Source organism: Battus philenor, unplaced genomic scaffold (assembly GCF_028537555.1).
Source record: "Battus philenor isolate CCGP_79_NKW_IND1 unplaced genomic scaffold, ilBatPhil1.0.hap1 SCAF_9, whole genome shotgun sequence".
Classification (NCBI taxonomy): domain Eukaryota; kingdom Metazoa; phylum Arthropoda; class Insecta; order Lepidoptera; family Papilionidae; genus Battus; species Battus philenor.
Genome location: NW_027181759.1, coordinates 1,298,718 through 1,318,600, shown reverse-complemented (window position 1 = coordinate 1,318,600; position 19,883 = coordinate 1,298,718). Strand labels below are relative to the sequence as shown.

General features: G+C 34.7%; 1 protein-coding gene across 6 annotated transcripts in view; it reads right to left on the bottom strand.

Annotated features, from left to right (window-relative positions):
- Positions 1-19,883, bottom strand: part of wge (winged eye) — a 168,335-nt gene that overhangs the window by 35,120 nt on the left and 113,332 nt on the right. For 5 of the 6 annotated variants that reach the window (XM_068776098.1, XM_068776097.1, XM_068776100.1 and 2 more), the window contains 3 exons: positions 13,619-13,704; positions 10,901-10,969; positions 802-958 (listed from right to left, as the gene is read on the bottom strand). In XM_068776098.1, the coding sequence (XP_068632199.1) occupies positions 802-958; positions 10,901-10,969; positions 13,619-13,676 (284 nt within the window). In that variant the 5' untranslated portion in view covers positions 13,677-13,704. Of the gene's footprint in view, positions 1-801; positions 959-10,900; positions 10,970-13,618; positions 13,705-19,883 lie in introns of those variants that run through there. The other variant, XM_068776102.1, reaches the window with a different exon arrangement.

Below are 19,883 nucleotides of genomic sequence, written 5' to 3'. Positions count from 1 at the left end.
CAATTATGACATGTATATAGAGAGTTTTCAGAGAAGAATCTTTAAGCCAATCGACACAACAACGCCAGCGCAACAAATCGTTTTTAGTTTTCCATAACACAACGAAAAATAGACGGTATTAATATGACATCATTTACCAACGCAAATCATGTCGTCATATTTGACAGCCACATACTAAAGTATTATATTGTACCTAACATTTGTAACATAACTTTGATAAGAGGACGCCTAATCTACGTTCTATCGCCTTATTCGAATATTATCTTTATTATTCATATCACCGAAAAATCTTTTGTCTATCCATATAATGTCCAAAGACGCGAGTAAATCGGTACGGTAATTTTATTTAGATTTTTTGTAAATTCTCAATTTATAGCCGTGATAAAAATATTTTAGCAAGTGGTAACTCACTCCATTTTGAGATTTTTTTCAAAATGTTCCTAATTTCAGTTATTTCATTCACATATTTTCTGCAAAGATATTAATAAAACAAACAAAAAAATATGCACATTTTAAATAAACAGACGGTTTCTTATCGTAATGAAATTATTGATTTCATCTGGTAATGTAAAAAGTTATCGATAATTTGAGATATGTGTTACTTGATCCACGCAGTGACTAAGCCATCATTTAACGTACGTACAGGTTACTTGTCTGTCTAAAAACATCTTTATAAAATTTGAGTCTAGACTGTGCGGCGTAAATAACGAAATTAGTTTTGCTTACACATTTATGTAGCACATAAAGTTACGTGTGGGTGTGAGCGCCGCACACTCTGACCACGTAGTAGTCTATACTGACTTGTCGAGTAGGAGCCGCTGCGAGCAGGCGAGCACGTCGTGCGGCAGCGGCGAGTAGGGCGAGTAGGGCGAGTTCGGCGAGTAGGGCGAGTAGGGCAATTGCGGCGGAGGCGTGGGCGCGCCCAGCGACAGCGACGTCGAGAGAAAACTCTCTGCCACTGTCGGCAAACAAACGTCATATGAATGGGAAACGTTGCGACCATTGACCAGGGGTATTCAACCTGCCCATGAGCCTAATATAGCAAATGGCCCAGGCTACACTTTATACGTTTACAAAAAAATACACGAAATGTTAAATATAATTCTTCTAGACTACATTAAAGTTATATTGAAAGAATGAAACAAACATTTATTCTTTCTAATTCGCTTTGCTAAGCACTTTCAAAAAGTCACGACTTTATATAATGTACATTTAAATACGTATTTATACATAATATTTGGGTGACATATTTTCTATTAAAAGAGGTCAGAGAAAAATTTGAACAACAATATTCCTGCGACGCATTTAAACTAGTAGTATACGCATTAAGCGGTAATCTACCACCCAAGCACATATCTGCCATGTATGGAATGCAGGAATGATCGATGCGGTCTATCTATATATTTTATTTACATTGACCATTTAAAATTTCGATACCAACGCAATGACTATCTCACTGATGGGGTCCTAATTCAATTCGAATCTGAATGCACCATAATAAATTAACTCTAAGAAGTATTGTAAGAAGAAGAGATAGAAAGACATTCCGAGAAGAAAAAATGTTGAGTATCTCTGACATTCCGGCTAGCCCCGAGAAAATTCTTCCGCTGACCAAAAAACCGCAACTTGTTACATTGTCAGGTAATGAAGCCTTGACTTAGATTAGAGAAGCTATGAAGATTCATAGCATCGCACACTATCCAATATATATCTGATCACTAGTTAGTTCAGTTTTACGGGCACATAATCAAACTTTTTGCTTTAAAAAAATATTCAAAGTTATATTTTATTTATATGTTATAATAATTATTTATTACTTTTGTATAATATTTTCGCTTTAATAAAAATTAATTATATCTTATAAATTGTACAGGAAATATATCGATGACCGTAGATCATTCATAGCATTAAGTTTCAACCATTTTGTGTGGTTGAACATATTGATTTAAACAGGCCAATGCAAACTCAGCCGAATATGAGCGTTGAGGCAATTTTGCACAGCAAACGCTGAGTTGCCTCCGACTTCAGTATTACATAATCGAAAACATTTATTTTGTGCGTATTTTCTTTCCACGAATACTTTGTTAAATTTTATATCTATCCAGTCAAATTTGGAAATCGATAAATTTCGTTTTAAAACATTATTCAAAATTTACTTGAGTTAAATTTCTAAACTAAATCAAGCTGCTATATCACGAGCAGATTTTTGTGCTCTTTTGATGTGCAGTGTTATTTCCCGAAAGCAGATTTTTGTGCTCTTTTGGTTAGCAGAGCGATTTCACGAAAGCATATTTTTGAGCTCTTTTGAATTAGAGAGCGATTTCCCAAAAGCAGATTTCTGAGCTCTTTTGAATTATTGAGCGATTTCCCGAAAGCTTACTTTTGTGCTCTTTTGATGTGCAGTGTTATTTCCCGAAAGCAGATTTTTGTGCTCTTTTGGTTAGCAGAGCGATTTCACGAAAGCATATTTTTGAGCTCTTTTGAATTAGAGAGCGATTTCCCAAAAGCAGATTTCTGAGCTCTTTTGAATTATTGAGCGATTTCCCGAAAGCTTACTTTTGAGCTCTTTTGAATTACAGAGCGATTTCCCGAAAGCAGATTTTTGTGCTCTTTTGGTTAGCAGAGCGATTTCACAAGAGCAGATTTTTGTGCTCTTTTGATTTACAGAGCGATTTTCCGAAAGCAGATTTTCGAGTTCTTTTGATTATCAGAGCGATTTCACGAAATAGATTTTTGTACTCTTTTGATTTACAGAGCGATTTCCCGAAAGCAGATTTTTGTGCTCTTTTGAATTACAGAGCAATTTCCCGAAAGCAGATTTTCGAGTTCTTTTGATTATCAGAGCGATTTCACGAAAGTAGATTTTTGTGCTCTTTTGATTTACAGAGCGATTTCACGAAAGCAGATTTTCGAGCTCTTTTGATTATCAGAGCGATTTTCCGAAAGCATATTTTCGAGCTCTTTTGATTTACGGAACGATTTCCCGAAAGCAGATTTTTGAGCTCTTTTGAGTATCAAATCAATTTCGCGAAAGCAGATTTTTGTGCTCTTTTGGTTAGCAGAAAGATTTAAAGAAAGCAGATTTTTGTGCTCTTTTGATTTGACGAGCGATTATATGAAAACCAATTTATGTACTCTTTTGGTTTGTAGAGCAATTCTGCGAGAGTTGGTTTGAAACTTTATTTGTGATTCCTCGCCTTCATCCAATGTTCTCCATTCTATTAACTTGTTATTGACAGCAAACCAGTTAGTTATACAATCAACCCATTAAAGCTTTTACACTGGCCTCTAATACACATTTGCTATCTTTACCAACAAACAATACTATATGAAAACTGCCGTGTTCCGGTCTGAAAGGCGCAGTAACTACACGAATTACCACTCTTACGATGTTTAACAGGGTCCTCACTACACATCGTTTTATAATCTCATTTTAACAAGTACATTATTGTATGTACGGTGTGAATGATGAATTTATGTCTCAGGTAGGCGACAACGTTGCGCGTAATTCATATTTAGTGATATCGTTTCAATTTGAAACGTGTAAAAATAAAAATAAAAGTGTTACTTGCACAAATTAAAAAATTTAGTCATGTGTAAACGCATCTTTATATATGATATTAGACGCCCAGTAACATCAGTCTTGTCTTATCTGTTTTATTCCAACAAAATTTCGGTTGAAGGATGAAAAACATTTATGGCGCAGTCTTCGGATACTGCTATCGCTTGTGATTAAGTCTACGGCTAAGTTAAGCTAACTTATTTAACATAAACTTAGCTTAAAGGTAATTCTCATCGGTAGACAGAACAGCTTTGGATACTGACTTGTCATGTTGTAATAGAAAAAATAAAATAACTTATTTCAGAGTGATCACTATATAATTCGGAATAGTTGTTTTAAAGGTCTTTGTTAACAAATTACCTATACATTCGCCTGTACACGTTGAACATCTAAGATTTAGTTTTTAAAACATGTTTTCACGATACGTTTCTACTTTTCTATTTTCTTTTTAATAAGATCCGCAATGTAAAAGGAAAGTTGAACACATATAATGATTGTCATGGGATGATCACAGAGTGCGGAGGGTAAATCAGTGCCTACGGGCGCGCTTGCCCTCTGAGGGCTGCATCCGTTCCCTCCCGATCGCACCGGTTATCGATTGAGGGGTGCAGATGCGTTACAACAGCCACCGACAATCGATACACGCACACATACAAGTAGATAATTTCGCATACGTATAGTTAGTTATATAGTTAGTATACAAAGTACTCCCTTTTGAGAACAGGACAACAGAAGTTCAATAGAGGTTAAATAATAATTGTCCATTATTTATATTATTAATAACGAAGTTAATTCTACACAAATTTCAAATGATGTACTTACAAAAGGGTCTTTCTTACGAATGACAATAATAAAACATTGTGCAGTTAATTTATGGTGTGTTTCTATGATTTAATAGTGACATTTGATCAATTTGCAAAATCAAATTATTAAAAAAATGTATACGTTGTGTATTCTTTTAACTTTTTTAATTACATTTTTTAAATTTAAATAAAGCCTTATCGACGTCGTAACATATTTAATGCGTAATTTTTTTTAATTACCAGACGGCCTTTGACCACCAACTCGACTTGGAGAACGATGTGGTCGAAGATGAAGCATGTAGACGGCAACGACCTGTTCACTCTGACTCTGAAGAGACCTGGATTATATTTCTCAGGAATAAGGAAGCTGACAGATTGTTCCATACTAGAGCTAATTTGAAACGTTGAATCGAAACGCTTAGTACATCTCCTAGGGAACTCGTCCGTGTAGTGATGGTAGTAGGTTGACTTCCTAGTCGTTCTATAGACAAATGGGATGGTGGGATAATGTTGTAGAATTACGCAGCGCATTCTCCAAAATAAATCTTGTACAATATTGACAACTCGCCAGCGGTGTTCATAAAGTTTCTAAGAAACCCACTATCACCTACAAGTCAGATAGTAAGCCGTTCTACCGAGTCAACAGATTAGTTCAACGAGCTGTCACAAAGACGGCTGCAATATTCCAAACGTGACAAATAACTTAAATGGGGAGATAAGTTTTGTAAAAATATCCTCTTGTTATATATACCATGATTCCTGTAATAGATTCCCTACTTATCTGTCATGTTCAACTGCAAAACATTGCTTGTTTCTTCTCTGTCTAAATGTCTTTAATTGTTTTCGATGTGTCATCGTATCATTGAGGTGGTGTACAGCTCGACATAGCTGACTTTTCCATAGGTCTTCAATAAGACCATCTAGAAGTGTTGTATTCAACGTCATCTAATGATCTTAATAAAGACATTTGTGCACCTTGAGTGTAAACGGCCTACAGGTCCCAGCGGACATTTGTTCTGTATATTATGTGGTTTGCCACTGCCACGTCAACTTGCCGCAATCCGTTCGGCTGTCAGCTAGTTTCGTTGGTCTACGGATCTCTTTAATTCAATGTTATGAATTATTTATTACAAAAGAAACCAAGTCGTTAACTGTAAATAATGGCCGTAAATGAGTTTGTACAAGAGCAACAGCAACGGAGCGTGTCTAACCAGCGATTGAACTAAAAACAGTGGCCCTTTTCACACGGATGGAGCCGTCGGGCTGGCGGTGTGCACTCGGCGAGTAATCAGCACAAAGTGCCGCAATGCTGCGTGCACACGGGCTGCTCGCGCCACGGCCGCTGCAGATCAAAGGGACACGCCCGCCACGCGCTATGCTCTCCTAGTCCGCGAACGCGCGTTGCGGGGAAATTTATTACGAAAAAATGGAAACCAAAGAAACTCCTCCTCCTCCTCCATCTCTTCTAGAAACAATCTAAGTAACTTTTAGAGCACTAACAAAATTGGTCTTATACAGAATAATCTACATACAGTCGGATTTTTGTGGTAACTTTCTCGTATGTTTATTAATATATTCCGAAAAAGCGAACCAGCAAGCAGCAAAAGATAAAAGTTTACAATCAATTTCCTATAAAATTAAATATGTTGTTTATCTACTGTAATCCACACAGCCCTAGTTATAATTGTGTAAGCTTATATCTAAACGATAAATGAATATAACAGAAGAAATTGTTTTATATATACACAAGTCTACACTAAAGCGAAGGTAAAGGTCCTATATTCAGGGTTTGCCAGGTGATAATGCAGGTATTTGGTTACTAAAGTTGATGACGTATGTAGTAACGATGATGTAATGGTTAGGTTGGACTTAAATATATAAGTCGCTTTGTGCAAAGAAAACATGAAATAACTCTTCTGATCTCTGTCTCACTGAATGTTGAGTAAAGACGAGATCTACAATGCTACATACTTTTTTATAAATGAAACCTATATATTCTTGATTTGAACACTTCCAAGTTTAAGCTATCAGGAAACAACGACGTCGGGTGGTTCTTCGATACCTTTGCTATTAGATCTATAAGAGTAGTATCAAAACACTTAGTGCAGGTTGAAAGGATTTCAGACATGTACGCATGTCGTGTCTCCGTGCGTCTTGATATCGGATAGAAGAAAGGTGATGAGGCAAATTCTCTAGAGACAGAACTAGAATAGACTAGTAATCTAAGCTCAGGAAGGATGCAGATAGAAAAAACGAGTCTGCCTATGAGACTCGTTACGTAATTATCAACATCGCCTTTTATACAGGCAAAGGCATCGTGTTAACAGGCATGCCGATATATGTCATCTATCGATTTGCGCTTGGCCGCATTGTAAATAAACGACAGCACTCTTTCTATGACATTCGGTTTAGTTTCTCCGTATAAGGAACATTAGATGCATTATATAGCTATGTAATAAAGTATTGTGAGACAATTTAATTTCATATATGGATATGAAAGTTCATAGATTATTATTAGTATAGCAATAAGATTTAAACCATATATCGCTGTTGATTTCTCTTGTTCGTCAATAAACAAGATTTTATTTAAATTATTTTGCTTCGCCTCGAAGAGGCTTGATGTAGGTTGCTTCTATTGGAAATATTTCAAGGAGACCTAAGACCAGCTGTGGTCATCCTGTAGTTGAAATAATGATGACGATTGATATTTTAGATTTACCTTTATACTAAGTTTAAAATTTAAATCTCTAACTACGTTATGGTCTAACATTTGGTCTAGCAAAAAAAAAGTTAAAAAACTTTCGCGTTGATATCAATACGAGAGTTCACTAAGATCTAGGATATGAAGCTAGTACCTTTCGCCTAAGATACCAAAAAATTCATAGTTTAAATGTAGAATAAGTAGTCATATATTTGGATAATCCAATATATGTCCTTGTAGAGAAGTTTTAAATGTTTGAACATTTTAATACTACTTTTTAGGTATTTGTTCAGCGATGCTTACACATATCTACATCGATTTACCCGCGGCACGAGTTTAGATTACAAGCGGGTAGACGAACACGGCGTAATCGGTTGATGTGTGTTCACCCTTATAGCGCAGCCCCGGGCGATTGCCGCCACATCTAAAGCTGACGAAATTAGAGGCGGATGGTACGGCGCTGCGACGGTATAATAATAAATTGTAGGCGAAGCGAACCAAACAGTGTTAGCTAGTACTTAAATAAATTTGAAATTGTTAAAATTGTTACGGCATTAACTATACAGAGCAACAAGGCAAATAAGATCAGAGTTTTGACAGTGGTTGCGGGTTTAGCTGACACCTAATTTACTTCAATAATAAACAGTGATTGCATATTTATAAAACCATTGACATCTAGATAGGGTGTGCATAAATTAGTTGCACTATACACTTACTCCTTTAAAGCCTTTTTATCTATATCTAATCAACCTGTATTTATGATATAAATGCATATACTTATATTATGCGTGCAAGTGTTTTGTTTACCCATTACAGTAATTAAGATAGTTTCAAAATGGTTATCCGGAGATTGTTCTCAAATCTCGTGTGCGTCTTGTGAATCGAACGCCTTCTCGTCTTGCCGTGTATATACATCAGGCACTAGCACTTTCAAGACTGTAATAAAAGCCTATACAAGTAGACTGTCAACAAATCCCAAATATCGTATACGTCGATTTAAACAGATAAAAATCGCATAATCCACTTTACTTATACCGAGTCACGTTCGTATTGAATACATGCCAATTTGAATTGCTAATACCGAATCACGTACTGTTCCTACAGAGTTTTTTTAACAAACAAAATTTCCTAATACTTTCTCACGGTTTCAGATTAAACTATCTATGTTATAAGGATCGTTGTAAGGTTTTCTTATATATTGAAAATTTACGACATAATCATGTCGTTTTGAAGGTCGACCAATGTGTATTACCATTTATTACCAGTACCAATGACGTATGGCTTGGTAACGTGATCTATAGCTGTGGTCAAGCCCACAGTCACTCGAATCATGAAAAGGGCTTTGCTCGAGAGATACGTAGACTATAGGAAATAACCCACGTAGTCCCGGGAATTGGCAAGAGAAGAAGCCAGTGGACAGGATTTATAGCACGAAAAACAGATGATCGGCAATTGTAGCATAGGGCATTCACTCAGAAGTTGGACAAATGCTGGATATAGACCGCTTCTAGCCGGTTCAGTTGGAAATCTCTGGGGGAAGTTCATGTCTGAGATTTCTTAAAACTGAAATGATGGTGTGAATTCGAATTTATAGCATTTTAGCACCATATTTACCTACATCACCATGAGGTCAAATATATCTATTTACTTCAATAATTATGTGTCTTAAAACGCCTTGAAACAGAAACTGCTTTTGAGGTCGTTCAATGATTTTCACGTCTATGTCAGTCAATCTAAGACGTAACGTCTAAACAAAGACATGTGTCAGTCACCGGTGACTGACAATAACGTGCTAGATATTTCAAATTTCATTTCGCGTATTTATAATCTATTTTAAAAGTTACATAATTGGACATTAATTACAACGATCGATAGTTGTGTGAATAAGAAATATACACATACATAAACACATACAATAAACAAGTTTAAAAAGTTGTTTAATCTATGTACAAATTGATTTTAATCGCTAGAATAATTTTCCGCAGCGACAAGTGTTTAATTTACAACACGCAGGCCGAAATTCGCGGGTCAATGAATGCAATAGAGGCCTGGGGGGAGCGCTTAGGCGATGGATACACGAAGCGGGTTCAACATGGGTTAGTAATACACCTACATGCATGGTACCTTTAGCGTGCTATTGCATATTAAAATGTATATAAAATCTATCTGTTATTACGTCTATTTTTTCTTACATCACCTGTTTATATGCTTCGTTAGATGACCAGTAAAATAACTTAAAGTAATTTCAAGCTATAGTTCATTAGTAACAAAATCGTTAGTTTTGCTGACTAATCGCGATCTTTTCAAGTTATAATATATATGATGGTTTGATCACAACACCTAATAAAACTGTGATATTAAATCTTTGTGTTACTGTTTAAAACTAATTACCATAATAAATGGTTCAATGACAGGAGTAATGTACCGAGGCAATAGGAGATATTTTATTATAACTTTATACTCCAATCGGTTGCGAATATATCAGCAGAAATGGTAGTACAACACAAAGGTTTAAAGAATATATATATATATACATACGACCATTAGCCAAATTTAGTTACTAAAAATAAAAGTTAGTCCAGGCGCTCTGTCGTATCTGCGAATATCTAAGCAGTAAACTTTCATAAAAATAAGAGTCAAAATTTAAGTATGTTTCTCGAAGACAATACATTATTTGGGACCACACCGTGTAACCTTGAAATTGAATACCACAATCAATACAAGACCAACAAGGATGATCGGCATCGATATTATCCAACGCAATTTTAATGGCCACACCAGCATTTACTTTTGATTGTTGCAAATAATCAAAAATTGTATTTATTATTTTATTTATATATATATATATATATATATATATATATATATATATATTTGCAGTGCCATTATGAGGAGAGGGTGCAAGCAAGAGGTATAATAGCGAAATCGCGTTATAACCTGCTAAAATATTTAGAGCAGTCATGTGTGAATATCAGTTTATTACAGGAACGGGATTCCAAAGCGGGATTGGGAGCATAATTTAGTTAGGTAATAAAGGATGTCTAGTTAGTAAAGGACTAAGGGCGTCAGCCCCGAGTACTGTATTAGCGCTTATCCCTACAACGCGCACGACAAAGCACTCGAACGATAATTGCATGCATCTAAATTATTTAGCTTTAACTGAAGATAAGTTATGTTACCCACCCATAAATGGATTAAACATAGTTTGTTGATCAAACCATATCTGTGAATTAAAGAGGTCGCGTTTCATTTAGATAGTAATTGATTTAACCCCTTAGCTTGGATTTAACTCAAGGCAAGTCAGAAATAACCTGTTTTTATAGTCGAAAAGCAGGCAAAAAAACCTCCGGACCGTTATTTCAGAGCGTGCGTTGCCAATAAATGCTGAGAGGAACATATTTAGTAGAAATAACCGAACGCTTTTGGATCTCTTGTAAGTTGAGGTTAGTTCGTTACGCCTACCCCAATGATCACGAAATAGTCTTACGCCGTCCGTATTCAGCGACTGCCCGTGATCATAACTATGTCGTCTGCTGGCTCATGGTCGCCACTCGGGAAACTTTTGGCCACAACCGTCAGTCACATGAGCGATGTGACCCGCCCACTTTTCTAATCTGTCTCTATCAAACTGGGCTCTTCTGGTATTTATCTTTCGACATGAATATACAGAAAATTTAGAAAACTACAATGTGAAGACAAATACTTTTGCGTCAAACTGTGAGAATAAACCTATCGCAGACAATTTAGTATTTTAAGCGCATTACAATACAACTTAATATCGTTTGGTCGTTCTGTTCAAGTTTAATGTTTATAAAAAAAAACAGTAGTACCAACCTTTATGTATAGCAGGCCTGCTGGCGCCTTGCGCGGGAAACAGCGAGTACAGCGGGAACCTGCTTACACCTGCCGACAGATGCGATTTTAAACTTTATTGGTTTAACTTTAGGGCACACGCCGACGGAAGTAACTGATATAGTTTCGAAGTCAAAAACTAATCATGCGCGAAATAATATTGTGTCAATTGTTAGTTGAGCAGTGCTAGCCCGGCCGTAGAAACTGTCTCCATGTACATATATAAGACTTTGTGCATTAATTATAAAAAATTGCAACTGCTTGCAAATAAGTGTTCAAAGATGGGCAATTTGGCTACCAAGCATGACGGTGATGATATATATCTCTCTAAGATTACTTTGGGAGAGGTATACGCCTTGCAATGACCATATATTTGCTGAGAAGATAATTGCAAGTTGTATTAAGAAAGAGTTTTGTGTAGTATTTCCGCTATCGTTTCTAGTTTAAAAGGCAGTGTAACATATATAACAGGTTTATTATTTATATATATTTAAAACGAGAGGTTTCGGAATATTGGACAGGATTTTGAATTCAAAAGCTTTATATTGTAATTTATATTCACTTAATATTATGTTATCCTGGTAGTCCCGTAATTTTATAGTAAAAATAAAATTATTAAAAAATAATATTAATTACTAAATACTGTTTTCTTACTCAATAAATTTATTTTTATTCAGCCAGGAATTCCGGCAATGGTTCAATGAACTATGCGGCTCACTCAAGTTAAATTATTTTCACATAATCTTAATGATTTTTAATAACTATTATTGTTAACTCATTGTTCTCTCCAGTTTTATGAACAGTTACGAAACGTTTACTTGTATAGGATAATTGGTTATAGGTGTAAAAATAACTTTTAAGGTATGAATCTACAGTCCATTTTAAAACAGTAACCTTACTTTATACACCTATTTTCAATCACCCTAGATAAAGTGATGTATGTCTCTGCAATATATCATTCATTTTTTTCGTTTGGAAAGCTACAAGCCAATAATTTCTGACAGTACAAAGTTTGCAGTATATAGTAGTGCAATAGGTGGTAAACAATAATTATTTTTAATACGTTGTAAACCAAATTTTGATTCCTTGATTCTTAATATATTATCATTACATTAATTATTTCTGAAACCAATGATTTTTAACACCGTATATTATGAATTACACATTCACTTCTCAAAGTTTTTAAATCCAAGCACCATATATACGGAGCAATACTAGCAGTAGTTTAAAGGGTGATGTTTAAATATGGAGCATCTACATATCCAGAGTCAAACCAATTTCACTCGACATTCATCAAAGTAGAGGAAAAAAAACCTAGCGAAATCTAGGGCAACCCATCCGGGCGGTGAGTAATAGAGACAGAGGGAAATTGGTTTTAAAAGCAAATTGTAAGTTCGAAAATGAATGAATGAACATGTACGAAAGGAATGAACACGAATGAAGAGAGATAATTAGTAAATATGAAAGAAGAGAATGAAAATAAATAGAAGTGTGTGAATATATTAATAAAAAATCAAAGTCCCTGTCCCACACAAGATAGGGGAACGAGAGGTCCCCAATAACGTGGGCCATCATATAAAAAAAATAATGAACATAGAGTAACAACATAGTGAAGTGTATGTAAGAAATAAATTAAACATTGAGTGAGATCGCATTGAACTTTTGTCTCGGTTATTAAGCATCCAATGTATTTATTTTTCTAACGTGTACTATGAAGAGTATTAAATAAATAAATAAAGTAGAATGGTGTCTATTCTTTTTCTATGGCTATCATCACGAGTTTGATAACGGACGCGCAAATAAAAAAAAAACCTTTTTTACTTTTGACTAATTGAAAAGAAAATACATTTTAAAATGGAATTTCTTTTCTTTTTTAAATTTAATTTAATGAGTAGAATTAATTCAGAAATCATTTTTGAATATAAGAATTTTGAAGATTTTTTTACTGTTAATGCAGGCTGCTTTCATCTGTTATTATTGGAAATCTTAGGGGGCGGTGAACCTTGTCAGGAGTGAATGTCTTGCCTTTCTTATGATGTTTTGTATAACTTTATCAATCTGACCAAGAGAGGTTCGGTATACAAGGGTATATGATCATTTAAAGTAACCACTTGTGAAAAGTGCCGCCCAATTAAAAGAAATTAGAATGAAATTGAACAAACGCACTGATCTGAGTGGTGACCACAACAAACTAAAACGGGTTTTATTAGAGCAACTCATTACATTATCTATTATATTAAGAAATCTAAGTGATAACAAAGTAAGGTTCGGTTAGGTTAGGTTTTATATTATTATCAGATATTTACACTAAAAAATTCTTAATACTATGATAGGGACTTTGTTTTACAAGTTTTAGTTATGTAACTTTTAATTAATCGCATATAAAATATATATATATGATAATTTGGAAACATTAAGCGAGTGTTATAAATAATAGTAGTAGTAGTATAAAGTAGTATTATAAATAAGTATTATATATAGTAAATACTGTAAACAAAAAGCTCTAATCTAGTGTTAACCTTATTTGTTACGATATTTCTATTAAATTTTATTATTTATTCTTAAGTTCATAGACTAGATTTTACATATAAGTAGTATCCTCGACTGTGTAAAAAATGGAGAAATTTTAAAAGGTAAAAAAAAACAGGCAAACAACATGCAATGGGTTAAAAATCGCACGAAAGTACCAGGTCGGCATACCTTGCTGGAGGTCAGCGGGCGGGCGGGAGCGGGCGCCCCCCGCCGCCCCGCCCAGCATCTCCCCTCGCACGCGACCACCTCACCACCTGCGAACAACAAAACATACACACATATAGCATCACGTTACCAATTATTTATTAGTACTAAAAAATTAAGAAAACGGACCTAATCTTTCAAATTAATACATATCTAGTGTATGACAACAAAAGATTACTAGTAAAGGCTAATTTTAAATAAATTAATATCAATTATTTTTCCTTTATTGATTTCTTTTACCTTTCTCTCTCTTTCCAACTGCCATTATCTCGCTTTAAAAGTTCTTAAAATAGTATTTTATGCAGCTCATTTCATGGCTGTATTACCACTTTCACTTAATAAATCTTTTACACTTGAATTTTTAACAAATTTAAATTTAATAAACAATTACAAATAATACAGAGAAATAACAGGTGTATATGTTGAATGTCCTTTGCCCACAAAAGAGTTACTAACTTTATGGAAGATGACATTGTAAAAATTACTTAGCTATTTAACAATACAATTAGCGACAATAATGAAATACTAATTTAAATCTATTATTTAAGGCTTTTTAGGAAAACATATCAATAAAATATCTGGCACTCAAAATGTGAAAACTACTTTTTGGGAGAATTCATATGTTTTGTTTGGCCTGTCTCGTTTTGACCCCCGTGGTAAGAAACTGTTAAGTGATGTTTTTTCAGACAGTTTGATACGAAACGACGAAACGAGTGCTTAGTATATAAAATCGGATAAAAATCCAAATGCAAATGGACGAAGTCTCGAGTAGAGATTGCCAGGCTATAGGCTCTGGGACTGTGAGGAGCTGGCTTAGAAGGCTGCAAGTCCAGAAAAAAACTCTTGTCGCTAGCACACCAACATTTCACATTAGTTTTTATAAAAAAAAAAAAAAAACGTTAAAAGTATATTACGTTATCTGTGTGTCACAAATAATGCCAAAGCCTATTTGTAATTTTCACATCAAACGTAGTTTTCCACGTTTTTTGTTCCTTTGCAATATACGTATATGTAATTATGAAATTTCTTCAGTATGGTCAGCCTGTGTATATTTTACAAAAGAATATTAATATGATAAGGTATTTTTGAAAGTAGCACAAAAATCTTTCGTGTTTTTTATGTATCTCTCAATTGTACAGTTTCTAGAATGTTCACTAAATAATAATAAATGATTACTATGTTTTATTTCTTTACTCTCCAACTAGAAGTAATAACAATGCGATGAAGTAAATATATATTGTAAATACATTTGTGTCTATCTGAAAAAGCTTTCAGTATTCTTGTAGTTTTTCATCCGTCGATTTGTGTAAACCTAGTCAATTATAATATTAATTGGTAAAGTTAGTCAGTAGGTATTTTATTGAATTATATTAAGTTTAATTAATCATTGTATCGATAATACTATACGCAAAGCAATTTTGCATTTTTATCTTATTTAATCATATTTTAATATAATTAAAAATTAAACGTAAAAAATAAATTTAAAACTTATTGAAACACAAGTAATTTGAATAACAGTGAACTTTTTTTCGTTTTTTTAAATCTTTCTCCGGAAAAAACCAACTTATCTAAGTTACTTTTGTGGTTTTTTTAGTATAAATATATGTATATATCGACTATTTTCTACTTTTCATGGTTATACATGGTTGATATTATAATGTACAAACGAAAAACTGTAGAATTACATTTAAAAAGAGTAAGGTGGTAGCTTACTACTTATAATGTTAAAATAAACGACGATTCAAAAGTGCGTGTAAATGCCAATTTCAACAAGATAATTTGAATTGGAATCTAGCTGGACGTAGGCCTCCTAGGATTTGGAATAGGACCAGTCGGAAGCACCCTGTTTCCAGTGTTTGACAACATACTTAACAAGATCGTCTGTTCACCTTGTGAGCTGACCACCTGGTCTCCATGATCACATACGAACAGAATGTCAGGCATCAACGATATTTTAGAAAATAAGCTATAACGTTTTTGATGTTAAATTAACATGTTTCAATATTAAGACGTATGATTAATGTGTAACACAAAATCGACGAGTAACACGACTCCCTCGCGAAAATAACAAAAGGTACACGAGGAACGCTAGGGTGCAAAGAGTTCGTCGCGGTCGCAGGACGCATGTCCGGATTGGCGGAGATGATTTATGGCCAACCTACAGGCAGTTTCACCGCCGGTGGATTGCTTAGGGCGAGGGCATGGAGTGCTGTTAGTGGCTGAGAGCGACTCATATACTTAAACCCTGCATTTAGAATTACTTAAATAGAAACCTTTAGCGGACGTTTTAATTAATTTTTTTTTTTTACTTTTTAACTGTTATATGTGTAGTGATCACATGACAACGCTGCGTATTATGGATCACTACAGTACTCTATACAGTTAAAATATTTTTGCTGGATTTGAAATTCGAACGCAAATTTAAATTTGGGCGCCATCATTGAGATAATTGCGAACATTGTGTACGGATATAAATTGTAAATATTATAGTTTCTGTAAAAATGTAATAATACCACCTCGTCTACAACTGGCTCCGTTTCTGTCCATACAAGAAGAAACAAATACAGTATACGGTTGGCCAACTAACTTTTTTGTAAATATATTTACATAATCAAAATGTGTCCACCCACCATGGGGTTTCTTTCTATGGTATTATATGATTCTCTCCACTTTCTAACAAGAAAATGGATTTGAATAAACAAACAACCAAGCATTGCCTAAAAAGAAGTACCTATTAAAATGTACCAGGAAATCATAAAACGTAAGCTCGTTGATCCCATTTCTAAGCGCATATTTAAAGTAGAGGGGGGGGGGCGTAATAATAAGCGCAGCTTATCACTGGCGCTACAAGCAAAAGCTTTTAGCTCGCGCGCAGTATTTCCTTCAATCAATGCATCGCAGGTCGGCCGGCCCCTGCGGTCTGCATCGGAACACATTAAAAGCTTTCATGGCCTAGGCCGCAGTTACGAAAACATTTTAAATACGAATACCGTAATGAAAATGAATGTATATTTTTACATCATAACAATCAATCTAGGAGTTGCGATGTACATGGCCTACTACATTTTAAAGTAAAAAAAAACGGCTGACATTTTTCTGGCCATTTATACTGTTACAATAAAAAAAAATATTTGAAATTGGAATTTATATTTCTTATTTGAATAAGTTATGTTCTCATTTCTCCAATAGGCGTTAAAAAAATCGATAGTAATATACGTTATCACTACGTACTAGAGAACCGAATCTTCGTAGGAGAATAACAAGAAGGGGGTATAAAGTCAAATGCAATTTTTTTAACATTCCTTTCGCGTGGTATTAGTCGAATATTTATACCGGGCAGGCCTATTTGACAAAGTTTTGCTTTTCTCTTAGTATTGATATGAAAAAGGCAAATAAAACAGTAGAGAAAAAATGCGAAGAAATACTGGTCGTAAGTAAAATATTTTATTTCAGGAAATTAATATAGCACCTTGAACTACGTCGCGTATTTTGAAAGAATATTTGGGACCTTCAGCCTATGGGAGCCTGGTCATTATTTAATCGATAATTTTAAAATGGGTCTAAAACAACTTGTGCGGGTAGGTAACGAACGCTAAGGGAGAGAGAGATTGGAGAAAAAAAAGTATTGTTTTAAAGCAGAATGACAGTTTCTGCTCGAAAGCTTCTCTAGACATCTCGGTACAAGATGAACATTATCAGACTTCATCGATGGTTTGGTAGGGTGATAACTTCTAAAGAGTGAACGTGCCTTATTTCTGTGTAAAAGGTATCCGATCACAACTGTATCCAGATACGATTCTGAAGAAGGTGATTAATCCTCATAACACCACATTTTATCATCAAGAATGGTCTTTTCGGTAAGACAGCACCGGGTCATAAAGCTTGATTGCATCCAAGCGTGGTTGGAAACGAAAGTTTCGGACGTCATCGGGGCTGAAGACCCGATCTTGAACAGTTTATGGTCAGGTTTATAGAGTATGGTATGACATAAACGCCATGATGTCAGTTAATGTATTATTCTTACTTATTATAAACAGAGTAGAAATAGAGTTTAATAACATAGTCACTTCATATGTGCTACATATATAAACACTGCGTCAATGGGTCCAAACTAGGAGGCGAATTGTGAAATCAGAAAATAAGTTTTATAACATATATAATTAAGTTGTCATTGAGCAATTGATTGTACTTATTATTAGCGGGAATTTATATCCCGAGAGGACAGCGGAGGTCAAGCTGTAATACGTTTGACTCGGTTACGATTAGAGTTTAAATGGCTCCGTAAAATCTAATAATCGTTTGAGACGTATGAAAAAACATATGGCCGACTCGGCATCGTTCACACATGACGCGTGCGACGAAAACTGTACTTAAAAACGAAGTATATAAGGTTGATATTCGAATGCAGTGTGAGGAGATGCAAGGCGGCTCAGGGCGGACAGACAGAGGAAAGAAAAAAACCCGATATTGTTCCGCGTGCTATTAACGAGTGAGAGATGTTAAGAATAAATTACGCTAACCCATTTCAAAAAGTTTTTAGGCGCGAGCTGTAAACGGGATTAGGGCCTTCTCGGAATTACGACGCCTGTCCAAAATGGAATCGAAAAAAAAACTTTACGGGGCATATATTTTTTTTTTCGAGCTCCGAGATAACTAAATGTTTTGTTACGATTCTTCACTCGTATTTAGTTTTTTTTTTTTATTGTCAAAAGTAAAATTAATGAAAGGAAACGTTCGCAGTAGGCCACGGAAATCGTAAATATTTAGTCGGATCCGCGCACAGGAAATTCATAATAAACCGATAGGTAGATGCGGTGTGGCTTGCCCATTGCGAAGATAATTACACATGCTATTGTTTCTAATTATTATTTCATTAAACTTCCTGTGCAGACACAAGAAATCATTTCCTATAAATAATGTGTCAATATTTCCGTTTCTCTATCAAACTTTCGCTTTATGCGATCATGCAGTGGATATATTATATCAGGATATAAATAAAATAAGGAATAACCGCTCTTTCATTTCTTCAAATGTCTGAAAGATTTCCTACTTGCTTTACTTCATATAAATTTAGAGTTGAACGAAAAGCTAATATAGTGTAATGTGGAAATACTTCAAGATATTAAATAAATACGTTCCACTGTAGTTAGTAAAAAAAGTTTTTAAAATTCAATTTTTGTAAGGCTCATATGTCGGGGACGATATATATATAATTATGGTTTGTTTTTCCGCAAAAACATACAAAATTATTTAAATGACAGTGATGGATACGGTGTAAACACAATGAATAAAAATAAGCGGTATACTCCTAGTTTTCGTCTTCAAAAATTAAATAAATCATTTATGACATAAGGTACACTTATATACAATTAAATTTAACAGCCAAATTCAAACCTACCATTGTAAAAGATATATTATTTTAAAATATTTTACTGATGTTAATGTGTAGAATTAAATGTTGCCGATGCTTACTAAAGAAGCTAATTATTGTCACGGACTCTTTATAAAACTATATCTGCACATCAACTGTTGAGTTTCTCGCCGGCTCTTCTTAGAACCGCCTTCCAAACCTGTGGTAGATAGTAGGGACAACAATATCAACAATGAAAGATTCTCATGTGATGACCACGTGCCGATAGACGCGACGCGAGCAGGCGCCACACTAGATGGGTCAACGACATAGTCAAAGTCACGGGGAAAGTCACTGGACGCTGTACGTGCAAGACAGATCATGAAGCGATTTTCGGGGGAGCTATCGGCCGACATGATGAACAAAGAGACTTAGTAACGGTAGGTGTGAGATTGTCAACGGAGTCTCCGAGCTATGTTACATAAACGAGATTTATATTAAGCGCCATCCGCCATTTGCTCCTTCAAGCCTATATCTGTAAATGCCAATATAGCAACAACGTATATCCTGACAAAACGATGTCATTTAAAGTGCTTAAAATTCGCACTTAAAACTAATTTCTCGCGAAGCCTGCAAAACACGGTTTTTAATATGTGACACCCTCTATCATGGTTAAAGATAATCAAAATAATTAATCGTTTGTAGTGAAGTCTTATGGACTCGATAGGCCATAGCATGCAAGAGCGAGGAATACTTATGACCAATGTTCTTATTTCTGTCGACAAATACTTTTAATATTCGCGTTATCTCTTCATCTACTCGTATATATCTAATAACTTTATTAATTTATATATTGACGAAAATGCGAGCGTATTTTAT